The 19,132-nt window shown below is 32.1% G+C and overlaps 2 protein-coding genes across 6 annotated transcripts in view; one reads left to right on the top strand and one right to left on the bottom strand.

Annotated features, from left to right (window-relative positions):
• Window positions 1–19,132, top strand: part of LOC114332103 (mitogen-activated protein kinase kinase kinase 4) — a 177,090-nt gene that overhangs the window by 110,236 nt on the left and 47,722 nt on the right. For all 4 annotated transcript variants that reach the window (XM_050644696.1, XM_050644697.1, XM_050644698.1 and 1 more), the window contains 5 exons: window positions 827–1,008; window positions 6,840–7,031; window positions 12,383–12,543; window positions 17,255–17,555; window positions 17,640–17,848. In XM_050644696.1, coding sequence (XP_050500653.1) covers window positions 827–1,008; window positions 6,840–7,031; window positions 12,383–12,543; window positions 17,255–17,555; window positions 17,640–17,848 — 1,045 coding nt within the window. The remainder of the gene's footprint in view (window positions 1–826; window positions 1,009–6,839; window positions 7,032–12,382; window positions 12,544–17,254; window positions 17,556–17,639; window positions 17,849–19,132) is intronic.
• The window catches only part of LOC126880655 (uncharacterized), an 85,027-nt gene that overhangs the window by 538 nt on the left and 65,357 nt on the right, over window positions 1–19,132 (bottom strand). The gene's annotated exons all lie outside the window — the stretch shown is intronic.

Genomic DNA, 19,132 nt, shown 5'->3' on the forward strand with positions numbered 1-19,132 from the left:
GTAATTGAAACTTGAATAAAGCTAATAATGGCAGTAAGTGTAAAAAATATAAAGATAATAATAAATAAAAAAAACTCAAGCATTGCTAAGGATCGCTCACCAAAACATCAGCCGAAAAGCACAAGGTAAATTATAATCAAAAAAACATACTCACCCCAAATAAGTTGGGAAACACCTCTTGTTACAGATAATACTACATTGGTTTTACTTATTTCAAGTTTTATTCAAAACAGAGCAAATTTCCGAAGGCACTCATTTTTAAGTGGGTAACATATTGGAGAAAAACTAGTACTGACGAATATTTAATGCTCGCTAATTACAATAAATAGTTCAGGTTTCAGAAAATTATTATTTGAAGTGCGTTAAGGGAATAGGACAGGAGCTAGAACAATTGAAGTGCGGAACTTAATTTTGGCATAGCGAATGGAAACTTAATTTGAATGGAAAGACTGCAGAATGAAATGTTAACTGAAACGAAAAGGTTTGGAACGAAAATTAATTCAAATGTCAAAGAAACAAAATAAAGAGAAAATCTATATATGAGAAGTAAAACACAAAGGAAGACTAAAGGATGAATTATAGAAAGAGATGGAACGTTGTAACGTTACAATCCCTTTCCTCAGAAAGTCTTTAAATCCTGTATCGTACTCTCGTATCTAATGAAATAACAAACAATATGGAAGAACTGTGTAAACCATTGTAGAAGGCATTGCACATAATTTATAAAGAAAATGTAGTGTATTTTTGATATGCGCGTTGCAATTACACTGTAATTTTTAGAGCTGTCATTTCTATTGAAGTTGACGATTTTTGTTTGTAATTTCAGATGACTAGGGAGGAGACATTGTGGCAAAACGAATTGAAAGACTTGATTTGGTTAGAACTACAAGCATACCACGCAGACAGAACTCCTATGGAAGAAGATACCTACCTATGTTTAGCTAGAGAATGTGTAGAACCTCTTTTAAAAGATATTATGAATTATAGATTTCACAGACCATCCAGAAAGCAAGTATAACTTTTTTTATTTTTTAAAAAAATCCACAAGGAAACATTTTTTCCTGTAGCTGTAGCTGTATACCATAAATCAAAAAAAAATTATTGAAAAATCCTATATGAAAGGTATATATTTATTAAAAAACCCTCAAAGGGCCACATCTAAATCACAGAATGTTTTTGATGTACATAGATCATCATCAGTGCTGATACAGGGAAATAACATGTTGAGCCACCAAAAATTTATAGGTAAAAACCCTTTAAATGTTAACAAAATAATATGTTAGAGTTACATTATTATTAATAAATCAAAGTGATGGATAAAAATTCGTATAAATATGGCCTTTGGCATCGTATGACTCCCCACAAGGCACGTGGGCTGCTTGTTTGGAGCATAGTATGTCTTTACATTACTCCAGTAATAATGTGATTTATTATTAATAATGTAACTCTAATATAAACTTACGTGCATAGAAATCGGCCCACTTAAAAATTTTGTCATTTTTGATGTCTCGTATTTCCAAAACCTGTTGGCCGATTTAAGTGATTTTTTTAATATGTCATAGCCTTATTCTTTAACATTATCGCTGTAATATTATTGTTACTAAACAGGCAAATTTTTATTGTATACCGGGCGTACTAATCAAACTGTGTTTTTTTTTCTCAAAGTTCGCATCACTCTGTGGAATATTCTAGCATTTATAAAATACTAAAATTAAAACCCGACTACAGCTTCAGGTTTTCTTAATATTTTGCTTTTTGATTCATTTATTTATGTTGGATAATAAAAAAGTTACATACTTTAACAACTGGACATATTCTTCATCAACACACGGTGTTTCTAAATAAGTGCTACAAACTTTAAGGCCGATGCCGCACTGTAGGAAGTTTGGTAGGATGGTGGATGGTAGATACCTGCCTGGCGACCATCCAGCTACTTATACCACGAATAATACAACGACGGTAGCCGCAGTGGCCTCCCACTACCATCTAACCATCCGGTGGTCCGCCAGGCGTCTATCCACCCATATCAGTCGTGTTTGATAATCCATCCGGGTAGCCTGGCTATGGAGGAAAGCGCTGAAAGTCCTGTGTATAAAAAAGGGCAATTTGGGACTCACTAGACCCACTATGTGACGAAACATGGCTTAAAATATCTGTTTTATTTATTCTTTGCAGTTGCATTAAAAAAATCCAATATTCAAGTCAGGTGAATTTAAAAAGCAATTTTTGCCTCTAAGACGATTTTTCTTCACTTTCTGTAAAGTTTAGTGAGTGAGTTTTACCTCTAATATGACGATATGCTAAAAAACAAACCAAATGTAACGTAACAAATGAAACAAACGATTCCTCAGCAGTCAGTTGGATACTGACTTCTGACTTCATTTCACTCTTTCACTGCGTCCAGGATGCAGCGACCCTCCATCATCCACCTTTAAAATCCACCCTTCAAGCCACCATCTAGCATCCTGCAATGCGGCATCGGCTTAAGGGATAATTCTGCATGAAAAAATAATGACAGTTTGCTTTATAAACATATGTCCGCAAATGCTGTATTTCCGAGATACGGGATGTTGAATTTTTAAACGCTTTTCTTTACTTCAATAGTTTGCATCAAATCTTTAGACGTTAATTTGACTGCCTTTTCTTCAATGCAAATGAATGAAAATTTGCAGACATATGCTTTCGCGGGAACATGAATAGTCAATAAAAAGAATGTTTATGTTTATTAATTGTTTAAATAAAAAAAAGAATGTGTGTGTACTTTGTACGCACGTAAGAAGTTATACTTCTATTATATGATTATATGATTATAAACGAAATTAATATACTTTTTGTTTATATTTTATTTAAATATTAAATTAATTTATACTTACTACTTCTCAAACATTTTTATTAAAACAGTGCCAAAAATTAAAATAATAAAAAAATAAAACACACACAAACACACTAAAAATGCCACAAATGATTTCTGAACATTAATTGTCGGAAAATTTTTTAACTAAATACGTATTTTCTGAAAATAAAATTATATAATAAATATACTTACAATCATAAAATGTATAAAAAAAAATAAAAAAATAAAAGTTTCTATTGGGATTCGAACCAACTTACCACGCGGCTGGTATTTGCGTTGTATTGGGATTTTCTCGCATTAAAACTGCGCCACAGAGACAGCTTGTCATTATGTGCGAAGATCGTCTAACTAAACAGATTAACCTTTTGACATTTTTAACTTATATAAATTAAATTATTTTGATTTTGAATTGAAATGATTTAGAATTGAAAAAATACAACAAAACATAGAGTAAGAAGACAATATATTATGTAAATATAAATATAAATTATGTAAATAAAAGTATTACATACTACTTATGTATTTTGGTAGGTTCAAGGTAGGTATCGGAGCCCGTATAACGACTAATAAATTTCGCAATCACTTGCGTCGTGCAAAGTGGCTATGTTCAAATATCATAACAAAATTTCATCAACTATTTATAAAACACTTACCAGTGAAAGATTCTTTAGCTTTGAATAAGCGAGATCTGCGGCACTCATACTAGGCACAGTTTGATGAGCTTTCACATTGGCATGAAACAATCATCTCTTCTTTGTAAATAAGTCCAAAAATATAATATGAAAACTATTTAAAAAGGCAGTATAACCATTAACTAACTTTTTGTTTGTTGTTTCTCTTCCTACAAATTTTAAAACGCAACAAGCATACATTATAACCAAACGCAGTCCCACAGCTGTGCCACAGCTGCCATATTGGATAATTTTTGTCATGGCATTTGAACATCCAATCAGAACAAAGTTATAATGCGCATGCGCCCGGTCGCTAGGTTTTCCCATGTAAAATTTCACCGTCATTACGCCCGTAAAGAAGTATAACTTCAAAAAGAATGTGTGTGTACTTTCTACGCACGTAAGAAGTTATACTTCTGTTATATGATTTCAACGAAATAAATGTACTTTAAGTTTATTTGTATTTTATTTAAATATTAAACTAATTTTAATACTTACCACTTTCAAAAACAATTTATTAAAACAATACCAAAAATTAAAAAAAAAAGGAATATGAATTGTCCGGAATATGAATGCTCTACCAATGACCTACCACGACTCTGTATACATCGCTTCTCGAACTTAATTACAATCACGGTGACAAATAGATCAAGTGAAGTATGAAACAAAAATGTTTTAATAATACTTATTATCTTACTCCCGAGGAAGACAAATCCAAAGACACAACAATTATAATAAATATATTTACTAAAACACACTAATATATTCGTTTTGCACCTTATTTGCGCTGATACATATCTACATAAATTGAAAGAATTAGCAACTAAGTCCATACTGTCTGTGTGCGCATGCGCGCACAATAATAAAAATTCACTCTCAATCGCGCCGAAAGAAGTATAATTTCAAAAAAACGATTTTAATGGAAAATGCTTAAATTCTCTTTTTTTTACAATGTAGACACTTGATATTTGTACGGATTGTAGCTAATGATATGAAATATACATAATTTCACTTTTTACGTTAATTGTTTACGTTATGCTTCATAAATAAACAATAAAATTTCAAATTTTGAACGCTCATATATTTGTTTATATATAAATCGGCGTTTATTCGTGTCAAATTTCAATACAATACGAAACAAAACTTCAACCAAAACTCGAATTAAAAAAATTCGTGTTTTTATCGTAGTCTTAGAAAAACCACCGGTAGAGACGTTTTGTGCTACAATTAACATTAGAATTCGTTTTGTCCCATTAATTAATTAAATGCTTTTCTTTAGTTTAATCGTTTGGGGCAAATCTTTGGACGTTAATTTTACTGCCTTTTCTTCAATGCAAATGACTAAAAATTTGCATACATATGCATTCGCGGGAACATGAATAGTCAATAAAAAAATGTTTATGTTTATTACCTGTTTAAATAAAAAACTATTTTAACGGAAAATGCTTAAATTCTCTTATTTTTTACAATGAAGAAACTTGAAACTTTTACAGATTGTAGCTAATTATATGAACTATACATAATTTCACTTTTTACGTTAATTGTTTACGTTATGCTTCATAAATAAACAATAAAGTTTCAAATTTTTTGCAGAATCCGACTACTTTTCATGTTAAAATACATCATATGTTTTATACATATTTTAATAAACTTACGATACTTAGACGATATATTTTAATGTTTGAAAAGTGTAAGACTAAAAAGTAAAAAATAAAAAAATATGAAAAAATATTTTTAAGAAACGCTTTTCATTAGTTACCGAGTGACTAAAATTAAACATATAAAAAAATCAACCAAAAAGCAAAAAATAAAAAAAAATGAAAAAATCTAACACATTCGTTAAAGAAAAGCGTGGTGCGAAAACTGTTTATTCTATTTAATTTTTTGCTTTTTGGTTGATTTTTTTATACGTTTAATTTTAGTCACTCGTAACTAATGAAAAACGTTTCTTAAAAATATTTTTTTCATATTTTTTTATTTCTTAAAAACTGACAATTTATTTATTGTTTTAAAACCGGCTGAGATATGCAAATGAAATTTGGTGGGTTTTAAGACGTAGTTATTGCACATTTTTTGACATACAATTAAGAATTTAATATTCACCATTACCGCGCATACGGATAATATGACCGATCATGTTACCCGTATGCACGCTAATGGTGAATATACAATTCTTAATTTTATGTCAAGAATCGGTAATAACTTTTAAAACCTACCAAATTTCATTTGCATATCTCAACTGGTTTTAGAGCAATAAATAAATCGTCAGTTTGTAAAAAAAAATTTAATATCTCGGAAACAAAATATTTGCAAACATACGTTTATAAAGCAAACTGTCAGTATTTTTTCATGCAGAATTACCCCTTAAAGTTTGTCCCACTTATTTAGAAACACCGTGTATTGATCTAGATCTAGAACATGTCTAGTTGTTAAAGTACCTAACTTTTTTATTATCCAAAACAAACGAATGAATCAAAAAACAAAATGATAAGAAAACCTGAGGCTATAGTTGAGTTTTAATTTCAGTATTTTATAAATGCTAGAATATTCCACAGGGTGATGCGAACTTTAAGAAAAAAAACACAGTTTGATTCGTACACCCGGTATACAATAAGAAGTTACATGTTTAGCAACAATATTATTACAGCGATATTGTTAAAGAATCAGACTATAACATATTAAAAAAATCACTTAAATCGGCCAATAGGTTTAGGAAATACGAGACATAAAAATGACCAAATTTTTAAGTGGGCCGATTTCTATGCACGTAAGTTTATTTTGTTAACTTATTTTATTTATTACTTACTTTTAGGTTCACTGATGATGGACTGATAAGTCCGAAAACGTTCTGAACGTAGTCCTTTTGGATTTTTAATTTTTTTTTTAATTATTATTAAATTATACCAATTACAATAGGGAGTGTTTTACTTCACGTTAAATTTTATTTTGTTAACATTTAAAAGGTTTTTACCCATGTATTTTGGGTGCTCAGCATGTGATTTGCAGAGAGTTTTTAATGAATATAATAAAAAATATGTTGTGATTTATGGTATACATATTTTTTTGTTTTTTGTTTTATTCGTCTATACCCTGTTTTTAACCTAGGAGGAGTAAACCCAAAACGCAAAATCACACCCAATAATAATAATTTCAATTACTCCTTCTAGTTTAAAAACGGGACATAGTAGACCTTTATTTATCAAAAAATTGTTCTTTGATATAGATTGTAGTTTACATTATTTAAAACCTAAACGAAATAAGCTATACAATAATTTAAAGATAGTTCTACACAACAAAACAAATCTTTTTTACAGGGATGCAAGTTGCAATAGTGATAGTGGAGTAGAAGAAGACTGCCCGGGTTGTGCTTCCATTCTGTGTTATTCTTGCATGGAAGCTCAAAATGAAGCTCTCAAAGAGGTAGAAAAGTTACTAAAAAGATTAGAAGATGCAGAAAGTTTATTTCCTTCCTCGAATGCTTTTGCAGAACTATACCCTTTATACAGGTAAGTCATTTCGTTTTTGATTGTACTTTTCCTGTTTTTCACATGTATCAATTTCAACATATAGATGATTTTTTCCTTATTGAATATTATTTATACATTAGTTATTAGCCCAATAAATGACCGTTTTGGAGTGTAATTTCCAGGGGCAACTCCGAATTGCATGAAAATTTGGATTTAGGTTCTACTTACCCTCCACTTCAAAGTTGAATTTGTGCCGTTGGTTGCTTTTACTTGGGGGGTGACAGTTATCCCTTCTCGGGGGGTGAAAAACGCTTGTTTACAATAAGGCCGGAAATGGATAAATTAACTTACTTTAAGCACCTTTTGTTCTATAAAGTTTTTTACGTAAGTGAATACTTTTCGAGTTATTCGCGATTTAAAATGTTGATTTTTCGACAAAAAAACTACGTTTTCAGACCGTTTTTCCCAAATAACTCAAAAAGTAGATATTTTAACGAAATAAATATTTTTAGCAAAAGTGTAGCCTTTAAAAAAACGAAAAAAGTGGTGTACCAGTAAAGTCTACAAATTGAGCAGAAGCAAAGTTGTAGCTCATGAAAAATACGTTCTTATTCGTCTAATTCCAAATCGAATAATTCAACGCGAAATCACCGAAGCAAGAAGCGTTTTTCGGGAAAACCTTATTAACATTTTTAAAGTATCGAAAAAAAGCTTATTATTTGTTTTTTATAAAAGTCTACGGCATCAAAAATAAGCGAGTTACACTGAAAAAAAACGTTGGCCCCTTTTTTTGGTAAAAAAAATCGTGAAAACCTCCCTCTATTTAGCACCCTAAATGAAATTAATCGTTTGGCTTTACCTTTAACTGTATGTGTATTGTTTATATGATCTGTAAGTTTGATTGGTTTGAAGTGCTTATTTTTAAAAACATTTGGTTTTATAGTAAAAAAAATTTCTAAAAATTTTTGAATAATTTCATTTTTTCAAAATAACTTAAAAAGTATTAGTGATAAGAAAAATCTTAAAAAGTAAAAAAATGTAGGTTTTGCTATTATAAATATGCTAGTTTCATTTTGTTTCTCTGTAAGACAAAAATTGGTTAAGATATGGCTGTTCAAAATTTGCATACACTCGTGATTAGTGACCCATTCAAGCTTTCTCAATTATAACCCCTTTCAAAAATAAACACTTTAAACCGGTGAGACTGACAGATCATATAAAAAATAGATAGGTAAGTAAATTGTTTGTAAAGCGGTAGCGATTAATTTCATTTGGGGAGCTAAACACGGCGTGATTTTCATGATTTTTTACAAAAAAAAAAGAGGGCCAACTTTATTTTGAGCGCAACTCGCTTATTTTTAATGCTAAATCTTTTGTTAACAATTAAAACAAAGCTTTTTATAAACACTTTAAAAAAGTTTAAATGGGTTTTTCCCGAAAAGTGCTTAATTTTTCGGTGATTTCACCTTGAAATATTCGATTTGGAATTAGACGAATAAGAACGTATTTTTCATGAGCTACAACTTTGTTTTTATTTGATTGATAGACTTTACTGATACACCATTTTTTGGGTTTTTTATAAGCTACTCTTTTGCTAAGGACATTTTTTTCGATAAAATATTTACTTTTTGAGTTATTTGCGAAAAACCGTCTGAAAACGTAGTTTTTTTTTGTCGAAAAATCAACATTTTCAATGGCAAAGAACTCGAAAAGTATTGACTTACGTAAAAAAACTCTATGAAACAAAAGTTGCTTAAAATCAGTCAATTTATCCATTTACGGTCTTATCTTGAACGTATGTTCTTTCACCCCCGAGAAGGGGTGACTGTCACCCCCCCCCCCCAAGCAAAAGCAACCAACGGCACAATTTCAACTTTTAAGTGGAGGGTAAATAGAACCTAAACCCAAATTTTCATGCAATTCGGAGTTGTCCCTGAAAATTACACGGTATCGCCGAATTTCCCGTTCATTTACTGGGCTATATATGTATAATATAAAGATGAGAAAACTAGAGCAGTTTCTTATTTAAATATTTTACTTTTTAGCAAAATGATGAGTAAAATAAAGCTGAAACCATTAACAAGAGCTAAAAATTAGAATCATAAGTCTGACACCTAATCTAATTTAAGTGTAATCAACTCTAATAATAAGTGATCCACGTTTATTTATTTTTTTTTACCAACTTCAATAAGGTATATCAATAATAACATTAATTGTCCAGCAAATTTTTGGTTGAGGACTTTCTTCATTCATTTGCTATGGTTTCACTTTAATAATTTTAGTAAACAGTTCCAGTAAACTTTACGTTTAGCTAACAGTATCAATACTTTATTTTAAATAAAATTCAACTAATTGAACACGTTGACTCGTATATATACCTTGGAACAGTCGTCAACTCGAAATGGGATCAAACAACCGAAATACGATCTAGAATTGAAAAGGCCAGAGCAACATTTAACAAAATGAAAAATATATTCACCCCTTCCGACATATCTCTCCCACTAAAAGTACGGCTGCTAAAGTGCTATGTATTTCCAGTCTTGCTGTATGGCGCAGAGGCATGGACACTGACGCAAAAACTAATGAGAAAGCTGGAAGCATTCGAAATGTGGGTGTACCGACCTATCCTCAAAATATCCTGGACGACTCGCACCACCAACGTAGAGGTACTGCGCCGAATGGGAAAACAAAAAGAAATCTCTTTCACAATTAAGAAACGGAAATTTGAATACCTCGGTCATATTATGAGACATGATAAATATCATATACTCCAACTGATAATACAGGGTAAAATAGAAAGCAAACGCGGACCCGGAATAAGAAGACACTCATGGCTTCAAAACTTACGCCAATGGTTTGGACTAACATCGATCGAGTTATTCAGAAACGCCGCAAACAAAATTAAAATTGCTATGATGATAGCCAACGTCCGCAACGGACAAGGCACATGAAGAAGAAGAAGAATCAATACTTTACCAGGGAAACATATGGTTCATATTTTGCCGTTTTAACCTTACTTTAGTTTATTTAGTGGTTGAACAACTTGCTCCATTTCTATTTTGGTTCCTGTTACTTTCACTTTTTCTCACTGTTTATGTCTCAAACTTTTTGTGAAATCATACGATAGCGTGCCCAGGAAACAACGATTGGAAGTAATGAGAAATATGCACGTTAGGGAGAAATGGATGAATATAACACCACTCTGTATAAAGAAATATAAGTGCAAATAAAGAAGTAATGAAATAACAAAAGGTCCCAAACAGGGATGTGGTCTATTACCTACACTTTTTATAAAATAGTGACATATAGAATATAACTAAGATGATAGTAAGTATCGAGATAGATACTTCAAAGAAGGTGACTGTAAGAATAGAGTGCTGTGGTGGACGAAAGCTTTGAACTCTTATTGGGAAAAAACTGAAGAAAAAGAAGTGTCAAACTCCACCTGCGTTTTGGCTTGACTAATTCCCGAACAGACATAATCATAACCCCCCTCCCTGTGTCTCAGTGGTAAGAGAGCCTAACTTTGGATCCAAGGGTCGTGAGTTCGAATCCCACTTGGGTGGAGGATTTTTCATTTATTAAAAAATAATAAATGAAAATAGTTTCGGTGGGATCGGTACACGCCGTAGGGACCATAGACGTTCGGATACAAATAAACGAAATTAATATACTTTTTATTTATATTTTATTTAAATATTAAACTAATTTATACTTACTACTTCTCAAACATTTTTATTAAAACAGTGCCAAACATTAAAATAATAAAAGAATAAAACACACACACAAACACATTAAAAATGCCACAAATAATTTCTGAACATTAATAATTGTCGGAAATTTTTTTTTAACTAAATACGTATTTTCTGAAAATAAAATTATATAATAAATATACGTAAATATAATAATCATAAAATGTATAAAAAAATAAAAGTTTCTATTGGGATTCGAACCAACTTATCAGCGCGGTTGGTATTGGCATTGTATTGGGGTTCATTCGGATTAAACGCTTCGCCACGGAGACAATGTGTCATTATGTGCGAAGATCGACTAACTAAACGGATTAAACTTTTGACATTTTTGAATTAGATCAAATTATTTTGATTTTGAATTGAAATGATTTAGAATTGAAAAAATACAACAAAACATAGAGTAATAAAACAATATATTAGGTGAATATTGATAAAAATTTTGATGGTAATCAAATTATGTAAATAAAAGTATTACATACTATGTATTTTGGTAGGTTCAAATAGGTAGGTACCTATGATACATTTACAATTATTACGTACCTGTTGCTTTAAAAACTATTTAAAAGTCACTACAATTATAAACTTTTTTGTTTCTGTCCTCACAACAATAAAACTAATATATTATACATTTGTTTACCTTCATATTGAACAATTATTTATTATTGACAGATCATTTCAACACCCAATCAGAGCCCGTATAACGACTAATAGCATACTGTCGGTGTGCGCATGCGCGCAGATTAATATAAATTCACCCTAAATCTCAATCGCGCCTAAAGAAGTATAACTTCAAAAAATAAAAACAGATTTATTTTACTTAATTTTAATTGCGATACAAAGTCATGTAGGACTATACTAATCTAGCGTATTGAATTGATGGGTTCCCCGTTAAATAGGCCGTGTAAAAATATATTAATATTGTCAATCACAAGAGCTATTTTGATATAGAACAATAACGTAATAAAATAAAGATAACAGTTTTTCAGGAAATAGGTTAATATGTCGTTATAAAACTAAAATATTATTATTTCATTTACATTATTTCTAATGTAAATTGATACAGTGTGTATTTGATTTGACAGGTTGAATAGCTACTAAGAGTTTAGATATTAATCATTAAAATATTACTACTTATCCTGAAAAAACAGATACAGTTATGAGTGCGCTAAGAACCAGCAAAAGATGGAAAGCATAATACGTTGTGAAATAAAAATAGATGAAACTAGTAGAGGTAGGAATAGAGATAGTTTTCCACCTTTAGACGTATGGGAGGAGTATGGCAACTAACACTATGACAGTGACACTGTTAATTTTATAAAATTCTCCTGTCACAGTGCTAGTTGCCATACTCCTCCGATACGTCTAAAGGTGGGAAACTATCGATAGTGATAACCTAATGTAAATTTATAGGTTTCTATCGATAGTTTATCACCTCTACTAGCTGCATCTCTTTTTATTACACAACGTATTATGTTGTCCATCTTTTGCGTTATTTTGCCGGTTCTTAGCGCACTCATCACTGTATATCTTCTTACGTTTTAAGAAATTAATATTGTTGATGGATTCGACCGTTACTTAATGGAAGTTCAAACGTTTTCAGTATTTTATTGTTAGAATTAATATTGTGTTTTCTTTCAGATCTCCTGAAATTGTAGGAAGAGTTCGAGTAATGTGTCAGTGGTATAACGTAACGAAACATCAAAGGTTAAAATTAAATTTGTTAGGCAGATTAGTAGTTCTTTTAGAATCCAAGCATTCCGACTGGCCGTGTTTCGCTGTTGGCGAAGAAAATGGATCAGGTAATGGATATTAATTTACATGATACGTAGTTTATAAAATATTTATATACTATACCCTGTTTTTAAACTAGGAGGAGCAATTCAAATTTACCGCGTTATAATGCGTAATGCTTGTTTGTAATTGGTCCAACCTCAGGCAGGTTTACTCCACTGTTATGAAATTTTGATACTATTGACATTTATGAAATTTTGACACTACATATTGGCATTTCACGGGTTAATTAAGTTATGTTGGCGATTTTTTGTGTTTTCTGCGTTATTCCTTTATTGTTTAGATTTTTAGTCTACATTTATATAAAAGACAGTTGTTTTTAGAACTCTTTAGCGACGTATTAGTATAATAGAATATTTATGGATTACCTTCGAAGGCCGACATGATCAACCAAAACAGAAGATGTATTTGCTGATTTTTCTAGTGACATTAGTGGGTGTGAATCTGTCTTTTGAGTTTACTTCTCCTAGTTTAAAAACAGGGTATAGTAAGGGCCGGTTTTATTAGACGAATTTTGTAATATACTTTGCATATTTCCAACTATTTAAACAGTTAAACCAACAGTATTTTAACTTACCTTCTGTTTCTAGATTAGATTCATCCATCTGCCTCTTTCAATGACAGGTTTAAAGAAAACTACTGTTCACTACATACTTTCCTTATAAGCACTATTTACAACTAAATAAAATTAGAATATTGCTTTAGAGCAGCAATAGTATTGCTTTAGGGACCGCCTGATACAGTGAAATAGAGGTACAAGTGCACTTGTATCTTTTCTCTTCCAACCTACTCATAGTTGGCTAGGAGGTTAAGTAGTTTGCCGCTAGAAAGTAGCACTTGATGGACTCATCACTTAGTTCCCTTTGTTTACCTCTTACTAGAATGACAAATTTCCAGTTTAGCGATTCAGTTATCTTTTGGGGAGTGCCGACAGAAGTGAATACTTCTTTGGATCCGATTCGAATGATTCGATTCGATTCTTTGGGGTTTGTGTTAGTGTTGATGGATTCGATAATCCACTAAATTGTGAATTCGCCTCTTATAAAGTGTTTTCGTCTTTCTTCTAGAAGGTTGAGGGAATCTTCAGTCATTCAATGTTTTTCTTACGTATGTTGTCTTTGGGGGTTGTATGATGAGTTCACAGATGGTTGAAGTGATGCACTTCTTTGTGTGTTCACACATTTTATCAGGGTCTTCGTTAGTCACTGGTAGATCAGCGTTTGCCAATACTTCCCTAACATTTTCTGGGTGTTATGAGAATTTTTATTTTTATTTGTACTTGTCTCACTATGTAGCTTAAGGCCGGCCACAGACGAGCGACAGTGGCCGGCCACGCTGTGGATCCACAAAAGTAGTTTCCTATGATTTATCGTGGGAGCGACTGTGGCCGGCCACAGTCGCTCGTCTGTGATGCAACGTCCACTCCACATAAGAACCCACGGTCAATCATCGGAAACTACTTTTGTGGATCCACAGCGTAGCGCTGCAGAGCGTGCTCCGTCTGTTTTGAAAGTAATACTGTGTTCCGTTGGTGGTTTACGGAAACAATTAAATGAAATTAAAATAAGTGTAAGACAACGAACAATAATATATTAGTGAAGCATCCATGTGCTTGTAAATTATAGAAGCCTTGGAGGTGCCACCAGGAAAGTGTACCAATAAGTTTTCAATTTAAAAATCTTTTAGTAATGTTTTTAATATTTCAATATTATTAATTTTGCTATTAGGATTGAAAATTACTTCATCTTACCTAATAATATATTTATTTATTTTGGGTAAACAAGCGTGCTTCGTTTATATCTCGTAAGAGGGTTTTATTCTTTGCGGGACGAGGGTTTGTGTCAGACTGCTGTGGCTGAACTAAAAACACATGTATGTGGTTTTACGTTGAAGACTAATTTATTGACATAAAGAGTCTGGCCCTTTATCTGGTGTTTTAAAAGCTGAAAACATTTCCGTAGTTTTAAGAAGCGTCTTCGAATGCATTTAAAAAGTGATTTATTGGAATTTGCGTTTCACATACATAAACTGAACAGGCCATCAACATCTGGTTTCGTATAGAAAGAGATGTGAATTTTAAATGCCCATATTATTTCATTTTGAAAAAGTTATTAAAAATTAAAATTAAAATTAGCATTTTAAAAAATAGTAAAATAGTAATTGAAACGTGTTGCCACAACGGAATTCTGCTTGTGCCATTTTGTTGTCGGAATCACAGACCGTAGTTGGTTTTGTGTTCAGATGAGCTCTTCCATCGTTTAGTGACAAGAATATAATCTATTTAGTTTTTGTATCATCCTCCAAGCGAAATCTATGTTGATAATCTTCGCGGAACTAGTTATATTTCTTCTTCATGTGCCTTGTCCGGTCCGAACGTTGGTGGTTAACATGGCTATTCTGACTTTGTTTACGACAGATCTGAATAGTCCGGCAGAGGACAATCCGAACCATTGCCGCAAGTTTTAATTTTAATTAATTTATTCAATAAACGGCAGAGCCAATTTACAAAAAATGTATTAAAAAAATGAAATATTATGGTAAACAGTAAAGATAACCAATTTTAACCTAAAATAACAAATAACAAAAGATAATAAAAATGACAACAATGACAACAATAAAAACCAGCAAAATTAAATTAGTAACAATAATAAATAATTAATAAATTATAGGAACTTGTACTTTACTTCAGTTACTGAATTATGTATGCTTCTTTAAATACACGAAGACTGTCCACAAATGGATCAAGACTGTTTTGATTATGATTAATTAGACGCAAGGTGCGTGACAATGGGGAGTAAAAGCAATAGTTCGTATTATGATAAGGTATGCGAAAAATTGGGGAAACCCGTCTTTGGACTGTATTGAGGCTTATAGCTTGTAAGATAGTTGGGCAATGATATAGACCATTTAATATTTTATAAATGATTGTAAAATCTGATTTAGCCCTTCTTACTTCCAAGCTATCCAATTTAAATGTTTGATTAACCAGATCATAATTAATGTTAAAACCCTGACAAATATTGATATGAGCTCGAAATGCCAAAGAACGAAGAAATGTTTTCTGGACGGACTCAATATTTCTAATGTGACAATCATAGTAAGGTGACCATATAATTGAGGCATATTCCAGCAATGAGCGCACAAAAGAAACATATAACCTTAAAAAACAATTCGGTGACAGTTGAGAACTATTACGTGTTATAAATCCAAGATTTCGCATACTCCTATTAATCATGTCTGTAATATGTGGTATAAAAGTTAATTTTCTGTCAAACAAAACACCTAAGTCTTTAATACAGTCCACAGATTCAATAACAGTATTGTTCAATATATACGTTTTTACAATGGTATTGTTAGAGCGACTGAAGGTAATACTAAAGCATTTTTTAACATTTAATTCTAGACCATTATCAGTACACCATACACATAAGTTATTTAGATCCTTTTGTAGCAGTACAGTGTCTAGTTCGGACTCAATAACCTTATAAAATTTGAAATCGTCCGCAAAGGCCAAAAGTGCAGAATGTAATATTATAGTAATCAGGTCTCTAATAAACAAGTTAAACAAGACAGGGCCTGAGTGAGACCCCTGTGGAACACCTGAAAGCACCTGAATCTCGCTAGATAAGTAATTGTTAATCCGAACGAACTGAGTACGCCCAGTTAACAAACTATAAGAAAATCTTACAAGGCTCTCACCCAAACCCATTGCACTTAGTTTGGCAACAATATGTTTATGACTAACTCTATCGAATGCCCTTGAGAAGTCCGTGTAAACACTGTCTACCTGTTTGGAGCTCTCAAAGGCATTCAACAGGTCAAACTGATACGTTAAAAGGTTGGTCACGGTGGATCTACCTTGAGAAAATCCATGCTGCTCGTCATTTAATATTTTGCGACAGTGCCAGGATAGATGGGTGGAAAATAATTTATCAAAAAGCTTAGGAATAGCTGATAGTATGCTAATCCCTCGATAGTTACGAACGTCACTCTTATTGCCACTTTTATGGATAGGTGTAAGAAAGCTGACTTTCCAAAAGTCGGGAAAAATACCAGTGGAAATGGACAAGTTAAACACATGCAGCAAGGGTTGGCTCAACGTACAAACACATTTCTTCAGCAGCACAGAGGGAATACCATCTGGGCCATGTGAATATCTACTCTGCAAACTATTTATACCATCAAAGACCTCTGTTAAAGAAAATTGCACTGTATTAAGATCCAAACTATAATTAAAGTTATAGTCAGGAATCTCCCCATCATTGTTTTTATATGATAAAGCAAAATGTTTTGAGAATAAATTTACAATTTCTTGACCACTGTCGGCAATCTCATTATCAAGAAACATACTATTAGGATATGCACTTGATCTCCGTAAATTATTCACATGTTTATAGAACAGACTAGGGTTAACGGACAATTCTGTATTTATTCTCATTATGTAGTTGTTATGACATTCATTGCGTAAAATTTTACATCTATCTCTACTTTGTGAAAATAATTGATAGTCCTCATAATTCCCAGTCTGCTTAAATTTACAATGTGCTTTTTTCTTATCAATGATTAGCCTCTGTTTTGGAGGCACAAGTGTCTCCTCGTCCCTTGACTCCTCCTCCTATCATCACTTATATTTAATTGAGATTAATTTACACTTTGTCGTATCAGTTCTTTTAATTATAAAATATAAAAGTCGTTCTAACTATAAAATATTATTTGCAGTGAGTCCGTCGGATAGTAACAATAGCACCAGTTCTTCAGGAAGTAACACTGAACCATGTAGTGATATGTACAATATAACGCCTGTTACTATTTTCCTTGCTCAGAGAGATAGTACTAAGGTGTCTCCTTACCGAAGATACATTGAAAACATTCTAAAGACTAGAGCGCTAGATAAAAGTTTAAATTTCTTAGAAAAAATACATAAAAGGGTATTACAGAAAACCAAAAAGACTTTGGAACTACCAGAAGATCAAAGCATTTTTTCGAAGTTGAAAGTTTTTGATGACGAGGAGCTCTGTAGGTATGGTTTTATTCTAATATTGCATTCTTACATATTCTGCGTTATCTATGATCACATTCCATTAATCTAATGGTTCTATTAAAGGTATGGATGTTGGAGTCCAGAATACGCCGCTCTAGATCTACCCTCTTACCGAGGTTTGTTCATTTTCTTGGCTACAGTACCCTTGGACGTTTACCACGAGTATCTATTAATGAGACTGGAGCAAAAACCAACCAATCCTTCAGCTTTAAGTACCAGACAATTAATGAGGGAGTTGAAGCAAGGTCTAAAGAAGGCAATGCGTGAGCGAGGTAAGTGCAAGATGCAGATTGGTTTATACATCTATATCATTCTCTGAGGTTGCACAGCTATGATATTCTACGTCTCCATATGCTTCTTTTTCATTGAATATCTCCCTGCATAAGCAATTGGAGCAAGTTGTATCTCTCTCCACGTGTAATATGTCCGAGATATTCCAATTTTCTTGTTTTGATGGTATTCAAGATTTCCATTTCTTTATTCATCTTTCTCAGAACCTCTTTGTTTGTGACATGTTCTGTCCACGATATTTTCAGAATTTTTCTGTACACCCACAGATCGAATGATTCTAGTTTTTTCATTGATGTAGCATTCAAGCTCCAAGCTTTCATTCCATAAAATAAAATCGAGAAAACGTAGCACCTAGCCAACCTAACTCTTAGCTCCAACTTCAAATCTCTTGTGCAGAGCACTTTTCTCATTTTGTTAAAATTTGCTCTAGCCTCTTCTATTCTGATTTTGATTTCCTGTACCTGTAAATAATCTCCTGTGGAGTTGACCATCGTTCCAAGGTATGCATATTGGTCGACTCGTTCGATATTGGATCCGTTTATGAAGAGATTTTCGTCATTTCTTTGAGTTTTCTATATTCTCATAAACTTTCTCTTCTTGGCGTGCATTGTTAGCCCGTATTCTTGTCCAAACTCAGCTATTCTGTTAACCAGTCTCTGAAGATCCCCAATATTTTCAGCTAAGATGACAGTGCCATCCGCATATCTAATGTTGTTAATAGAAACTCGCATTTACCTTTATTCTAGCTGTTTCACCCTCAAGAGCTTTTTTCAAGATCTCTTCCGAGTAGTCATTAAAAACAATTGGCGACAATACGCATCCCTGTCCCACGCATCCCTGTATATTAATATTATACACGGATTATACTACATATTGTATAATATTAATATATTATGTATAATATTAATATATTATCCCCATAATATTAATATATCTACGTCATACGTTATTGATATACGCTGTGAGCTTCGCTGGTGTCGCTCCTGGCGGATTACTAATCAACTTTCACTGGTAATTTTTAAATTTATTATTTAATTGTTATCGCTTAATATTTACAACGCAAAAAAGTAATTAAATTATAATCGATTTTTTTAAGATTTTGCTAATCATTTTGACGTTCTATTGATAAAATATGAATTTCTTACTTCGGATACTTTCACAATTATCGTATAGATTGCGGTAAGATTAATATATTAATTTATAATTAGATATTACGGAACATTAAAAAAACTTAAATTCAGTATTTAAAACGTATTGTATATTTA

Source organism: Diabrotica virgifera, chromosome 2 (assembly GCF_917563875.1).
Source record: "Diabrotica virgifera virgifera chromosome 2, PGI_DIABVI_V3a".
NCBI lineage: Eukaryota > Metazoa > Arthropoda > Insecta > Coleoptera > Chrysomelidae > Diabrotica > Diabrotica virgifera.